Source organism: Babylonia areolata, chromosome 22 (genome assembly GCF_041734735.1).
Source record: "Babylonia areolata isolate BAREFJ2019XMU chromosome 22, ASM4173473v1, whole genome shotgun sequence".
Classification (NCBI taxonomy): Eukaryota; Metazoa; Mollusca; class Gastropoda; order Neogastropoda; family Buccinidae; genus Babylonia; species Babylonia areolata.
This window is the reverse complement of record NC_134897.1, coordinates 23,515,742-23,530,876: the sequence shown is the minus strand read 5'-3', so window position 1 is coordinate 23,530,876 and position 15,135 is coordinate 23,515,742. Positions and strand designations below refer to the sequence as shown.

Here is a 15,135-nt window from a genome sequence, read left to right as displayed (position 1 = left end):
CTAGCACTGCTCTTTCCTGTGTCTTTAATGAGTGGCAGATATGTAGGCATGTTTGTTTTTTGCTGCATGCACTCAACTTCGTCATTCTGCAGGATTTTGCTGCCTTCAGTTCTCGAAAAAAAAAGATTGGGGGATGTCTACCCCTTTCTGTTAAAAAATATATATGGAAAATACAAGGAAAGACAAAGAGTTGGCAACATCAAACTGTGTCCATCAAAATAATAATAATAATAATGGTATTTATATAGCGCTGGATCTTGTGCAGAGACAAATCAAAGCGCTTTGGCACCAGTCATTCACACGCATGCGTAACTCTAAAACTGTAGAAACTAAAGACAGGGAAGTGCAGGCAAGGGAAGCTATTTTGGGAAGAGGTGGGTTTTAAGGCCAGACTTGAAAGCTGAGTGTGGAGACTTGACGAAGCGAAAGAGGAAGTTCATCCCAATCGCAAGGTCCAGAAACAGAGAAAGAACGGCGGCCAACAGTCGAGTGTTTGAATCTGGGTATGCGTAAACAGAGTGGATCCGAAGCCGATCGTAAGATGCAACTGGAATAATGATAGTTGAATTGGTACATTATCAAAACAATGAACATGCAGTTTACATGCATTATTAAAAGAAAGAAAAAAAAGGAAGAAGAAATAGACTCAATGCTACAACAACGACAGTGATTTCGTTAAATAAATGAACAATGGAAAGAGAGAAAAAAACAAAACCGTTAAGTACGATTTAAAAAAAGTGCTCGAGTAACGAAGAAATACATGAAGTTAATGAATAAAAACAAAACAAAACAAATACAATAAATAACAATAAGTTTAACCGTACGCCAGAGAACGAATACATAAATTCGAGGCGTAAAGATAGCATCCCTCGTAAGCAGAATAGATGAATTCTTGCCACAAACCAATGATCCTCGTTTGTCGAACCATGCAAGCCAGATGAGCCTGAGGGAAGATGCAGTGACCTCATCAAGCAAAGAGACATAATCCATGGTCTGGACCTGTCAGCGCGCCGTGTCTTGTTTGATGTTCGCCCGTCGCTGGGATAAGTCGAGAGCTGACAAGAGAACTTTGTATTCTTCGTTTTTCTTCTGGACCTGGATCTGGATCTGTACGTCGCCGAACCAATTTTGGTTATTACTGCGACGGAAAAACAGGAGAGAGAGAGAGAGAGAGAGAGAGAGAGAGAGAGAGAGCGCACACACACACACGCACACACACACACACACACACAACAAAACTTTTAAGGACTAGCTAGGTGTGGAGCTGCCGGATCGCTACTGCTTTTCGCTTTGCATATACAGGCAAACCTGTACATTACCGGCCCTGACCCTACAGAAGGTAGTGCTAAGCCCACAAAATCAAATAACAAAAAAAAAAAAGGTCCCCACCCCCATCCTTTCCCCACCTACCTAGCCTGACTAACTAATGTGCAGTATGAGTTTTAGTGGGGGGCTGCAGAACTGCCCACCGCTGCTGTGAATGCGGTGACAGTACTGGCCTGGACTGTTGTTTCTAGTTCCAGGTGGTTCCATTCTTCGATGGTCTTGACAAAGAAGGAGCATCTGTACTGCTCTGAAGTGCCCTTGGTGTTGTTAACAGCATGGCGTGTAACGATGTTGGTAGTCTCGCAATCTTTGAATGCTGTAGGGCGGATTTTCCTTCTGGTTCTGTTTGCAGGGGTTAGGAATTTCTCTGGTGGCATTGCTTTGATAAGCCCATGGCTGAGTTTGTAGAGGGTGATGAGCCGTTGTTGTTTCCTACGTTCTTGCAGGGGTGGGAGGCCCAGCTCATGGAGCATCTTGTCAACACAGCCTTCTTCTCTAGACCTGTAGCCTCTCTTGATGAAGCGAGCTGCTCGCCGTTGTACTCGCTCCAGCCGATCAATATCCTTCTTCAGGTACGGATCCCATACCATAGCGCCGCACTCCAGCACTGATCGGACAAGAGCGATGTAGGCCAGTCAGGACACTCCTGGGGGCAGCTCCCTAGGTTACGCCTCAGAAATCCAAGCACCGACCCAGCCCTCTTACAGATGTTGGCGATGTGGGCTGACCATTTCAGATCTGAGGAGATGAGGACACTGAGGTATGGACTGTGGTTTACATGCTTCAGGACCTCTCCACAGGGTGTGTAGAAATAGGAGGACGTGGCCTTGATTGGGAGGACATAGCACTTCTGTGCATTGAACCTCATGCCCCAGTCGTTTGCCCATATTTCTAGTCAATAGAGGTCTGCTTGGAGGATGAGGTGGTCTTGGAAGAAGCGTGTCTCTCGGTAGAGCAGGCAGTCGTCTGCGAACGGGCGTACTTTGACGTTACAGTAGCAGGGAGGTCGTTTATGTGGCACAGGAGCAGCAATGGGCCTAAGACTGTACCTTGGGGCACTCCCGACTCGACTGCAGCCTTCTCGGAGGATTCCCCCTCCAGAACCACCCTCATAGTTCTTTTGGTCAGGAAGCTCGTTATCCACTGGTGGACAGGCCCTCTGATGCCGTAGCGTTTCAACTTGTGGACGAGTTTGGTGTGGGGCACTGTATCGATGGCTTTGCTGAAGTCCAGGATCATGACGTCAGTCTGTATCCCTGCTTCGGTGGACTCGAACAAGTCTTGCGTTGTAGTATTTGTATTTCTTTTTATCACAACAGATTTCTCTGTGTGAAATTCGGGCTGCTCTCCCCAGGGAGAGCGCGTCGCTACACTACAGCGCCACCCATTTTTTTGGTATTTTTTCCTGCGTGCAGTTTTATTTGTTTTTCCTGTCGAAGCGGATTTGACATATATATATATATATATATATATATATATATATATATACACACACACACTGATATATATATACACACAGACATAGATGTGCGTCCGTGTGTGTGTATGTGTGTGTGTGTGTGTGTGTGTGTGTGTGTGTGTGTGTGTGTGTGTGTGAACGAGAAAGATATTCAACGCAAACACTGATTTTTGTACGGTCATATCCATCATGTGCCTGAACATAATACCAACAGGTACGCTACCTTCGTAAATATACCACTGAGCTGAAACGGTACACAGCTCAATAGTACGATACGCAAGTAAACTTCAGTGTGTCAGAGACTGACATCCATGACAGAATTCACTGGTTTACAGAAAGGAGAATGAAAATGATGTGTCTCATGAAAAGTGAAGCCCAAACCATTTGGCTTATAAAAACCACTCGGTGATTAAAACAAACGAACAAAAAAAACAAAACAAAAACAAAAACAAAAAAAACAACGACTAAAACTGACAAGCCAACTAATTAAGTAATTAGCTCACTGAAATAAATAAAGCAGAATGATCAAACACGTGCAACCTGCAGAGAACCGAACAGTGGCTTATCAGCAAAGTCTGATTCAGTTTTTAAGGGAACTTGGCGGATGGGCAAGTGTAGGTATCCTTTAGATGACGTGTCTGATATTTGCCATAGCAAATCAGAACGAAACAGAATTGAGTTTCACGACCTACTTTATAAGTAAGCTGACGCCCTTTGATGTCAAGTTGTTAGGGGCTTGGTTTTTGGTTTTTTGTTCTGTGAAGGCTGCTTTGTTCGATAAGGTGAGTCAGGGACACAAAGACGTGTCTGGACCCCTCCCCCTACCCCCCTCCCCCCACCCACCCCTTCTTCAGTAGCGCTACAACTGTAAAGATGGTAGGTACTATCTAAGTTGGAGTTGTCTGACAGAAAAGAGTAGAAATGATAACAGAGACTTCAGGCGGGTGTTGGGTTTTTGTTGTGTCGTTTATTGTCTCAAGCATGCACGCTACGGGAGCAGTCGTTACTTGTAATGAGGGAGCCACGGGAAGCTCATTATCTTACAACAACCACGCCGGGTGCGGTGGTCGAATGGTTAGAACGCTACGTTGAGTTTCCAGAGTTCGATCTCCGTCGCACCTTTTTGGGTTAAGGGTAAGAAATCTTAAGATTTCTTCAGATCTCCCAGGTCAACATAATTATGTGCAGACCTGCTATATGTGCCTGAACACCATTCGTGTCTATAAGCACGCAGAAAATCAAATACGCACGTTAAAGATCCTGTGTAATCCATGTCAGCATTCGGTGGGTTAAACAACACACACAGCATACTCACGCCGAAAAACAAAGTATAGCTGCCTTAACTTGAGTAATTCATGGTTGGTTAATTAAATAAACAAAATGGTCTTATACGTAAAATGTACATATCTGTGTGAATTGTTTGTGTGTGCGTGACTGAAACCGGACGTAATGACACATGAAACGAACGACGAGCGTCCAAAAGCAGTTGTTAAGTCAGCCGACTGCCTACCAAGGTAGGCAGCATGTTGTGCAAATGACTCCGTGTTTGTGGAGCGCTCAGAGCTTAGTTTCTGACCGAGGACGGGTGCTGTATAAGTATCTATTTATCATCATCACGCCGCTCCATCCAACCATCCCGTGCACAGCCACAACACCAAGTCTAGTTATGTCACAGACAAAGCGCTGGCTGTACACAGGAAATCTTCTTCTTCTTCTTCTTCTTCTGCGTTCGTGGGCTGCAACTCCCACGTTCACTCGTATATACACGAGTGGGCTTTTACGTGTATGACCGTTTTTACCCCGCCATGTAGGCAGCCATACTCCGCTTTCGGGGGTGTGCATGCTGGGTATGTACTTGTTTCCATAACCCACCGAACGCTGACATGGATTACAGGATCTTTAACGTGCGTATTTGATCTTTTGCTTGCGTGTACACACGAAGGGGGTTCAGGCACTAGCAGGACTGCACATATGTTGACCTGGGAGATCTGAAAAATCTCCACCCTTTACCCACCAGGCGCCGTCACCGAGATTCGAACCCGGGACCCTCAGATTGAAAGTCCAACGCTTTAACCATTCGGCTATTGCGCCCGTCACAGGAAATCGAAGTCGGGTCGCGTGACGGCCACACAATAGAAGAGACCCTGCAGCTGCTGCCGAGTCATGGTGGGTTTGCTATTCAGTGGTAGTGACCTGGTCTGATTGTTCAGTAGTGCCTGTGTCACGCGCTGTGCAGTGCGTGTAGAGCACGTGCATATGGCTATCTGTATCAGAAGTCGATAAGGCGGAAAAAAGGACAATAAAAGTCTGTCTCACCATAACTGAACAACATACACTAATTTCTTTTCGTCAATAAAAAGCATAGTGATTAAGTCCGTACTTCAGATTTCATCCACTCTCAGTGTCTCCCAAACTTGTATGTCAAGGTATCTACAGTTCAGTTCCAATTAATTATTATTTCAGATAGTTCGCACACTAGTCTCAGATAAGACAACACACAGTGCATGGCCGATCTCAACTTGAGGCACGTCGCCTGTCAGCACCGAAGTAATTTTCTTTCTTTCTTCTGGTCTGATTGTGTTCAGTGTCTGATCTGATTATTCAGTAGTGCCTGGTTTGATTGTGTTCGGTAGTGCCTGGTCTGACTGTGTTCGGTAGTGCCTGGTCTGACTGTGTTCGGTAGTGCCTGGTCTGTGTTCGGTAGTGCCTGGTCTCACTGTTCGTTAGTGCCTGGTCTGACTGTGTTCGGTAGTGCCTGGTCTGACTGTGTTCGGTAGTGCCTGGTCTGTGTTCGGTAGTGTCTGGTCTGTGTTCGGTAGTGTCTGGTCTGTGTTCGGTAGTGCCTGGTCTGACTGTGTTCGGTAGTGCCTGGTCTGTGTTCGGTAGTGCCTGGTTTGATTGTGTTCGGTAGTGCCTGGTCTGACTGTGTTCGTTAGTGCCTGGTCTGACTGTGTTCGGTAGTGCCTGGTCTGTGTTCGGTAGTGCCTGGTCTGACTGTTCGGTAGTGCCTGGTCTGACTGTTCGGTAGTACCTGGTCTGACTGTTCGGTAGTGCCTGGTCTGACTGTGTTCGGTAGTGCCTGGTCTGACTGTGTTCGGTAGTGCCTGGTCTGTGTTCGGTAGTGCCTGGTTTGATTGTGTTCGGTAGTGCCTGGTCTGACTGTGTTCGGTAGTGCCTGGTCTGACTGTGTTCGGTAGTGCCTGGTCTGACTGTGTTCGGTAGTGTCTGGTCTGTGTTCGGTAGTGCCTGGTCTGTGTTCGGTAGTGTCTGGTCTAACTGTTCGGTAGTGCCTGGTTTGATTGTGTTCGGTAGTGCCTGGTCTGACTGTGTTCGGTAGTGCTTGATTTGATTGTGTTCGGTAGTGCCTGGTCTGACTGTGTTCGGTAGTGCCTGGTCTGACTGTGTTCGGTAGTGCCTGGTTTGATTGTGTTCGGTAGTGCCTGGTCTGACTGTGTTCGGTAGTGCCTGGTCTGACTGTGTTCGGTAGTGCCTGATTTGACTGTGTTCGGTAGTGCCTGGTTTGATTGTGTTCGGTAGTGCCTGGTCTGACTGTGTTCGGTAGTGCCTGGTTTGACTGTGTTCGGTAGTGCCTGGTCTGACTGTAGTTCGGTAGTGCCTGGTTTGATTGTTCAGTTGTGCCCCTTCCCTGGGTGTGTTTACTTTTAGTTGAAAAGTAATGGAAAACCAAACCTAAAACTAGTTTGGTGAATCGGGATTCGATGCCTTGACACTGCTCAAACTCAGGTGCGAAAATGCGCACACTGGCGCCCGTGCAGTTGCGAGGAATTGAATACCTTTGTTGTTGTTGTTGTTGTCGTTTCACAATTCACCGGGTATAGAAAGAAGTACAGCAGAGTTATCGACACTTGGCTGCTAATACCCGTCATCTTGCCGTGCAAGGAAGAGACCAAGAGGCACTTGGACCCAGCCCGCACACTGCGCTCAGCGACCCGAAGACACTGGGGGACATCAGAACAATGAGAGTCAGTTTTGGGGGATGAGAGATGGATGGATGGATGTGTGGTTGGTTTATTCATAGAAGGCCACTGACCTCTCATGGACTGGATACACGGTACAGTAAAATGAGCTTGAATACTGTCAAGTAAAAATTAATCATAAAGTCGTAATAGATCGCAACAGAAATGCTTTGCATAAATGTATTGAAAAAAAAAAAAAAACAAACTACCCCCCCCCCACTCACCCCCACGCCCCCCCCACCCCCACCAAAAAAAAATCAAAAAAAGAAAAAAAAAGTCAACTCACCACATTTTCATTCCGAGAAGCAATTAATAAATTTAATCGCAGTTGACTTGGATACCTGTAACACTTCGGTGCAATATATCGTGCTGTCAAATTAGTCTATGCTGCACAGCAAACACAAAACGAAGAGAGAGACAGACAGAGGCAGAGAGACAGATACAGACAAACAGAGGGAGAGAGAGATTCAAGATTCAAGATTAAAAAACTTTATTACTCAAGGATAAAGATTTTAGGCATTGCCTAGTCTTCCAATCTGTCCTTGTGACAACAAAAACACTAGCGATAAGACACAGCAATAATAACAATGGTAAATACTACTACTACCACTACTACTACCACCACCACTACTACTACTACTAATAATAATGATAATTATAATACTAATCAACGGACCATCATCATCATAAAAATATAATGAAGGGAACACTGTCACACACTCACACCCACCCATCCACCCACACACATATGCACACACTCATCCCCAAACACACACACACCCTTATGCATATACATATTTGCACATATACCCACATGCATACATGATATGTCTAGAGAGACAGAGAGAGAGAGAGAGAGAGAGAGAGAGGAAGTAGAGGTTACCTCAACACTCACTCACATTTCTGGTCAGGTCATGAGCGTGTGCATCATCGGGATGGAAAAAACGGAGAATTGACAGGACGATTGAGGAAGCTGCATCAGATTCACTCCTGCCGCACCAAGAAGGCATTTAGCATGAAACGAGAACATAGAGCATCGGACCAAGAGCCCCTTCATTGTGCGAACCTGTTTGGTACTGTGGACGTGATCAGCAAGGTACATCTGAGAGTGGAGTGTTGGCCTAGTTGCAATGTGTCCGCCGATGAAGCGAGAGACTCTGCGTACTGGTTCAAATTCCACAGTCGTTAGTATTTTCTCCCTCTTCACTAGACCTTGAGTGGTGATCTGAACGCATGCTATTTGGATGAGACGATAAACTGAAGTCCCGTGTACAGCATGCACTTAGCGCACGTAAACACTCCCTTGGCAACTAAGGGTTGTTCCTGGCCGCAAAATTCTGTAAAAAGAAAATCCACTTCGACGGGAAAACAAATACAATTCCAGGCAGAAACAAAATACAGAAAATGGGTGGCGTTCTCAGTGTAGCGACGAATTCTCGTTGGGGAGAGCAGCCCACATTCACACAGAGAAATCTGTTGTGACAAAAGAGTACTACAATACAATACAATACATCGAGTAATACGATACTACACAGTACAATACAACGAGTAATACAATACAATACTACACAATACAATAAATACAATACAATACAATGGTCATGCCAGTCTGCTCTTGCTAAATGGGTTGTAGCGAGACTTCGCTTCACACCCCAGCACCTGAAGAACGATGACGACATAGCAGGGTACCTGAATGCTTGAGAAAAAGCCGGTGGTAGATGCTGACCAGAGACGTCATGCCAGAAAGGACAGAAGACCGTTTCTGCAGTGGTGGCCAGTCTGCCTGTCTTCGTCTCGCCCTCCGGTTCCCTACTGGCACCACCAACAAACACGTACCATTGTTGCTTCTCGACAGACAACCGTGCTGATGATGAGGTCATGTTGCTAAATGGTTGGTCGTGCCTCGTTGTGGGCAATGCCAATGGGAGTGCTGAGACGGCGTTGTGCACAGGATCTAACATTCAGCCCTCCAACTCCTCCCCATAAAAAAAAGTGGCTACATCGACGGATTTGTAAACCTGTACGGAGGTTATCGTGTTGAGAGGGAACCTGTCATTTACCTTTCTGCAGAAGTCCGAAAGAACTGCTGTGATCCCGACAACACATCTGTCGACGTTTGTGGATCATGTGGCGGCATTTGACACAATGCTTCGAAGATTCCTAGTGGATTGGACACAGGTCATGGCTAGAATTTGCAATGCACAACTGTCTCATTTGATTTTGAACATTGGTAATCGTAGAAGGAAAGCAAAGAAGAAAGAAAGGAATGACCGCGAACACGAATTTCAAACTGTGAAAAGAAAGGACAAATGAAAGAGGCAAGAAGTGAATACTATCATTGTCTATTTAGTGCGAATGAAACAAACAATAAACCACAAAAAACTTTACATGCATACATACACCATCTCTCTAAGAGAAGGACACACAGACAAGTGTACATGACGGTCTGTTTTGGTTTCGTTCGCTAATGATTACTATGGGCATGAACGTAATGGCGGTGGTTAAAGTAAAGTAGCGTTTTATGCTGTTGCTACCATCATGCATTCTCTCTCGGTCTGGATGAGTATGCACAAATGGAAATCATGTAAGGAAGACAAGTGTGTTTTGACCTTTATACAAACCCACTAATAAATGTCTTTGCATGATTATCAAAATTCAACATTGCACGTTTCCCAAGTTACGCCTTTTTTTCTTTTCTTTTTTTGCGAGAGGTGATTTCTTTGTGGGTAATTCATTTCCGTCTTCAGATTGTTTGTCTCATTTACATCAACTTGTTAAAATCAATGATAATGCTATTACCGTTTCCTACACTGATATATATGATTTGACATAACACTCTACCATTCCCACCTTTCTTTATGTATGAAAGTTCAAACTAGAAAAGTCTGTTTGTGATTTGTTAAATTTGTTTTTCCATTATCTAAAAAAAATTTTTTTTTTTGATCAACACTGATGGAGACGACACCAAAAACTGTTTCCTGGAAACATTTATCCGTTGAAATTGTTTTCATGTGCCATCGTCTGTCAGTGTTGTGGACGTGGTGAAATCTGTCACTGTGGAGGTTTTGTTTTGACTGTTGCGTGATGACCGCCACAGTCAGCTGGGCTATAAAAAGTGCCTGAAAAATATCAATGAACTATCATGATCACCTCCACCACCCCCCCCCCCCCCCCCCCCCCCACAAAAAAAAAAAAAAAAAAAAAATCCTATAGGGAATTCATCTTTGGATTCTGTACAATGCTACCATTCTCCGGAGCTCATTTCCTTGAGAGGTTTTGTCATCGCTTTGAAACACACACAGAAACACCGTTTGGTTTCCAGTCTGAATTTGCTGCCACTCAAAACATAGATGTAAAAGTTGATGGCGCTGTTGCTGATCCATAACATCACACAGATGGTCTCCGCCACAGTTAGCATTTCACTCACACGTTCGTCTTCAATTTCATTTTTGTAGAAACCGACAGCTTCCAAGTACATGTCCAGAATACACGTTGGCAGCGTGAGTAGCAGGAACGCCAAAGACGTCAGAATTAGAGTCCGTGTCATGGATGAGACTTTGGAAGATCGTGACGCTGTCTGCTGTGCTTTGTTCCATGTCAGTTCGCGAGAGATCTGTACGGACTGCATTGCCCGATGGATCAGAACGGCATTGGTCATGATCAGGAACAGGAACGGGATCACCGATGCTAAGAAAAGATCCAACAGTCTGAATAAGTAAGCAATACCTTCGTCGACGCTCACGCATTCCTCGTATTCCCCATCCACGTTCTGCAGGTGATAGATGAAGAAGATGTACACGTTTAAAAAACAGACCAACGTCACTATGCTGGCAGTGATGATCACCCCTCGCTTGACAGTGCACAAAACAGCCACGCGGTGAGGTAACACCACTGACATCAGCCGCTGACACGTCATAGCCACCAGAAACCAGGCTGACGTCATGGAGGACGTGTACGAGAAGAAGAAAGGGACGGTGCAGGGGAGGTCCCTAAGGTAGGGGATTTTGGTGTTGAACGCCATGACAGGCCAGTCCCACAGCACGGAAGTGGTGAGGAGACAGAGATCGGACACTGCCAGAGCGGTGAAGTACACAGACAGACAGGCAGTGGATTCTGAGGTCCGCATCGCTCGCATCACCACTACGGTCATCACGTTACCAAACCACCCCACCGCCAGCAGCACTGGGGGCACCGTCACCCACAGCATGTACGTCACGTGGAACCGAAGATACAAGGAGCCGTATTCCACCTCATCGCCTTCACCAACACCTTCTGTTGACTGGTTGTCAGGAAGACGTATGCGTGGCTCTGATGTGGTGAGCGTTGACCCCTTCATTTATTCAGTTTTCTCTCTTTTGCAGCGTGTTACCAGTTAATAAAGTTCATTAGAGTTTCTGTTGTTGATGATAGTCGTTAGCTTGTTAATTGTAATTCGGTGGTTAATTTTTATTCGTCGTACTTCCAGTTCCTCACAAGTTGGTATGGTCCATGTGATTATATCGACGGCGGTATGGTATATCGATGAACTGTGTAAAATGTGAAAAGAACCTGATGTGTCGACACCTAATATAGAAATTAGCTGATTTGCACAAGTTAATATGCTAGGGTTAGAGTTAGGTGTTAGTGGTGGTTGTACGAAAGTAGTCCGTCATTATCTTCTCTAATAATGTCGGCCTTTAGGCTATAAATTGACATCACACATACGCAAACAAGCAAAATAAGTGAGCATGGATGTCGTATTGTTATATTGTCATCGGTGGTGATTGATCGCATTTCCTGAATTTTCCTTTATTGCGATGGAAGTACATATGTGAAACAACAGCAGACGAGGGACACAAGGTGTATTACAGTGGCAAATAAGACAGTCATGAAGAAGGCGTGGGTTATCTTGCCCACAAAGACATCTTGGACAAACTGGAGAAGATGCTCAGGAACCTGTGGAACTACCTGTAACTTCTGATAAGTACAGAGAAGCAAACATCGATGATATGAAAGAGATGAAGAAGGCAAAACAAATCCGGATTGAGCATCAGTGGCCAGAAAAGACTCACATTCCACCCTGCATGAGGAAGTGGACGTGGAAAGAGCCAAGGTAATGAGAAAAAGGGGAGTCAGCAAGAATCGACAAATTACCTGCAGAAGTGGTTCAGACAGGAGGAGTGGCAATGAGCAATACTCTCACTACCATCTGCAGTAAGATCTGGAGCACTGGAATATGGCCAACTCCCTGAACACAGTCACTCTGCCCAAGAAAGGAAGTATGCCAGAATTATAGTACCATCAGCTTGATTAGCCATTCAAGCAACATTATGCTGAAAAAAAACCCAAAAAAACTACTGAACAGACGAGCCTAAAGCAGAGACTATTATTGCTTAAATACAAGCAGATTTTAGACGGGGCTGAGCAACATCGACTTCGATAGTAATCTACGAAAGGTACCTCTAACACCAACAAAACGTGTACCACGTATATGTCGACTCCAATAAGGCGTTTGACAGAGTGTGGTGTTCTGCCTGACGGTCTTCAGTGAGCATGTACAACGTCAATGCCAACCTTATCCGAGTGATCGAACAACTGAACAACAAGGCCACAAGCGTTGTACTCCTGAAGCAAGAGATAGAACAAGAAAGACTGGTTCTGCATTACGGTTGGAGTGCATCAGGGATGCCTACTATCATCCACCCTCTTCAGTGTCTTTCTGGAGAGGATTATAGAAGATGCATAAGAAGATCACGAAGGAACAGTTTCCAGAAGGGGAAGACCTATCACCAATCTGCGTTTTGCGGGTGATATTGACGGTCTTGCAGGGAGTGGAGATAAACTGGCCAGCCTGGTGGAACACCTGGACAAAGCGGCCTCTGCATTCGGCATGGAAATCAGTGCCGAAGCGACTAAACCCTTGAGCAAAACACCCTCATACATCAACATCATTCACATTAATTAGGAACAGTGAAGACATTCAAGTATATTGGCTCCACCAGATCGGATGAAGTTCCAAAACCTGATATCGTGGCAAGGATTGCCAAACAACAGCTGCGATAGCAAGACTCCAAACCATCTGGAGAGACAAAAACACCAGTCTGCGCACAAAGATCCACCTACTGCACTCACCTCGTCAATCCTTCTCTATGCCTGCCATTACATTTACATTTATTTGCTTATTTATCATCATTGTTGTCTTTTTTATTTATTTATTTATTCATTTATTATATTTTAATTATTTTTTAATTATATCATTATTTATTTATTTATCTGTTTATATATTATTTATTTATTTTATTTTATTCTTTTTTTTTTCTTCTTTTTTTTTGTACGCTTATAGTTGACTTCATCAAGTTTTTGCGCTTTATACATATCATTATTATTAGTAGTAGTTCTTTTTTTATGTTTTTTTCTTTTTTTTCTCTTTTTTTTTTCTCAAGGCCTGGCTAAGCGCGTTGGGTTATGCTGCTGGTCAGACATCTGCTTGGCAGATGTGGTGTAGCGTATATGGATTTGTCCCGGAACGCAGTGACGCCTCCTTGAGCTACTGATACTGAAACTGAAACTGCCTGCCAAACACAGACACTGTCAGCAGACTCTCGGCACCTGAAATCAGATGCTACAGGAAGATCTTGGGCGCCCGCTGCACAGATCATGTTATAAACGGAGAGATCCGCAACACGACTGAATAGGAAGCAGGCACCACATGATGATCTCCTCACAATCATCAAGAAACGTAAAACAGAAGTGGTATGGTCATGTTTCCCGCTCAACAGGACTTGTAAAGATCATCTTGCAAGGGACAGACAGGGAAAGCCACAGACGATGGAGACAAAGGAGGATGTATAGGAAAATAAAATCCGAGAATGGACAGGCATGATGAACCTGGTGGAATCCCAGAGAGTGGTGGAGGACAGAGACAGGAAAGTAGACAATGATGGCGTAGTCTGCTCTGGTGCTCGAACGACATCAGCATAAATCAAGTGATAGCTGACAGGTAGGAGACAGTTTATCAATGTTTGTTTTCAATCTTTATAAGTTTGGTTGTTGTTTTAACTCTTCTTTTTCCTGCTGCTTTTGCAAAAGATTGTGCATACTCACCAAATGCATTTGAAGTGACCATTTTACGAAATGCGTGAACTGTAGAACATTTTTTGTCCTCTTTTAAGAATACGTAGTTTTATCTGCAAATAGTATGAAGAATGAAATACATTGCAGATAATGTAGAATTGCTCAGGTATATCTATCTCTGTCTGCAAAAGAAGGCACATACTCACACAGCTGTTTTCAAGTGTGCTCCCAAATTCGTGAGCTGTTGTGCACAACATTATTTCCTTTTATGACATCAGTCCACACACATGTGTGTACACACACAGACACATACACACAATTATTCACACATACACATACAGGCATACGCAAACGCACATTTCCACACGCGCCCGTGCGAGCACACACACACACACACACACACACACACACACACACACACACACACCAAACGCCCCTACAAGTACAGACATATTCACGAACACACACGCAAATGAACACACACACACACACACACACACACACACACACACACACACACACACATACACACACAAGCGCACTTGTACACGCATACATACACACACAAGCGCACTTGTACACACATACATATCACCCAAGCGCACACGCACACTCACATAATCACACACACACACACACACATTCAAGCACACACACACACACTCATATATATATATATATATATATATATATATAGATAGATAGATAGATAGATAGATATACAATGTATATATATATATATATATATATATATATATATATATATATATATATATATATAGACACACACATACAGCTAAACACGGACATGCGTATGTACATGCACAAACATAGAATCACACACACACACACACACTCTCTCTCTCTCTCTCTCTCTCTCTCTCTCTGTCCTTTCTTATATACATGCGCGCGCGCGAGCGCCCGCATGAAAGCAGAAGTAAGTGTTCATTAATTTGAAGCGTCAGAAATACTTTAATTAGTTGGGGCTTGCTAAACATTTTCAACTTGTCTTTTTACTTGCATTGATTCTCTCTCTCTCTCTCTCTCTCTCTCTCTCTCTCTCTCTCTGTATCTCTCAGACGACATCAGACTTCTCTCTCTTTCTCTGTGTGTGTGTGTGTGTGTGTGTGTGTGTGTGTGTGTGTGTGTGTGTGTGTGTGTGTGTGTGTGTGTGTCCTCCCCAAATAAGAGAGAGAGAGAGAGAGAGAGAGAGAGAGAGAGAGAGAGAGAGAGAGAGAGTCAAACCAATAGTTCACAGAAAAAAGGCTCTAATCTCTGATGAAGGAGTGGTGTGCAAATATATTTTGACAAAGTAACAAT

At 44.3% G+C, this 15,135-nt stretch overlaps 1 protein-coding gene across 1 annotated transcript; it reads right to left on the bottom strand.

Moving 5' to 3' along the window:
- Positions 1-10,003: 10,003 nt before the first annotated feature.
- On the bottom strand, positions 10,004-11,098 carry LOC143297073 (uncharacterized). The gene has a single exon (XM_076609246.1). The coding sequence runs from the start codon at positions 11,096-11,098 to the stop codon at positions 10,004-10,006; it is 1,095 nt and encodes a 364-aa protein (XP_076465361.1).
- Between the last annotated feature and the right edge of the window lie 4,037 nt (positions 11,099-15,135).

What these genes read in the sequence shown, in the direction of transcription:
- LOC143297073 (XM_076609246.1), bottom strand. Translation starts at nt 11,098, where the DNA reads ATGAAGGGGTCAACGCTCACCACATCAGAGCCACGCATACGTCTTCCT.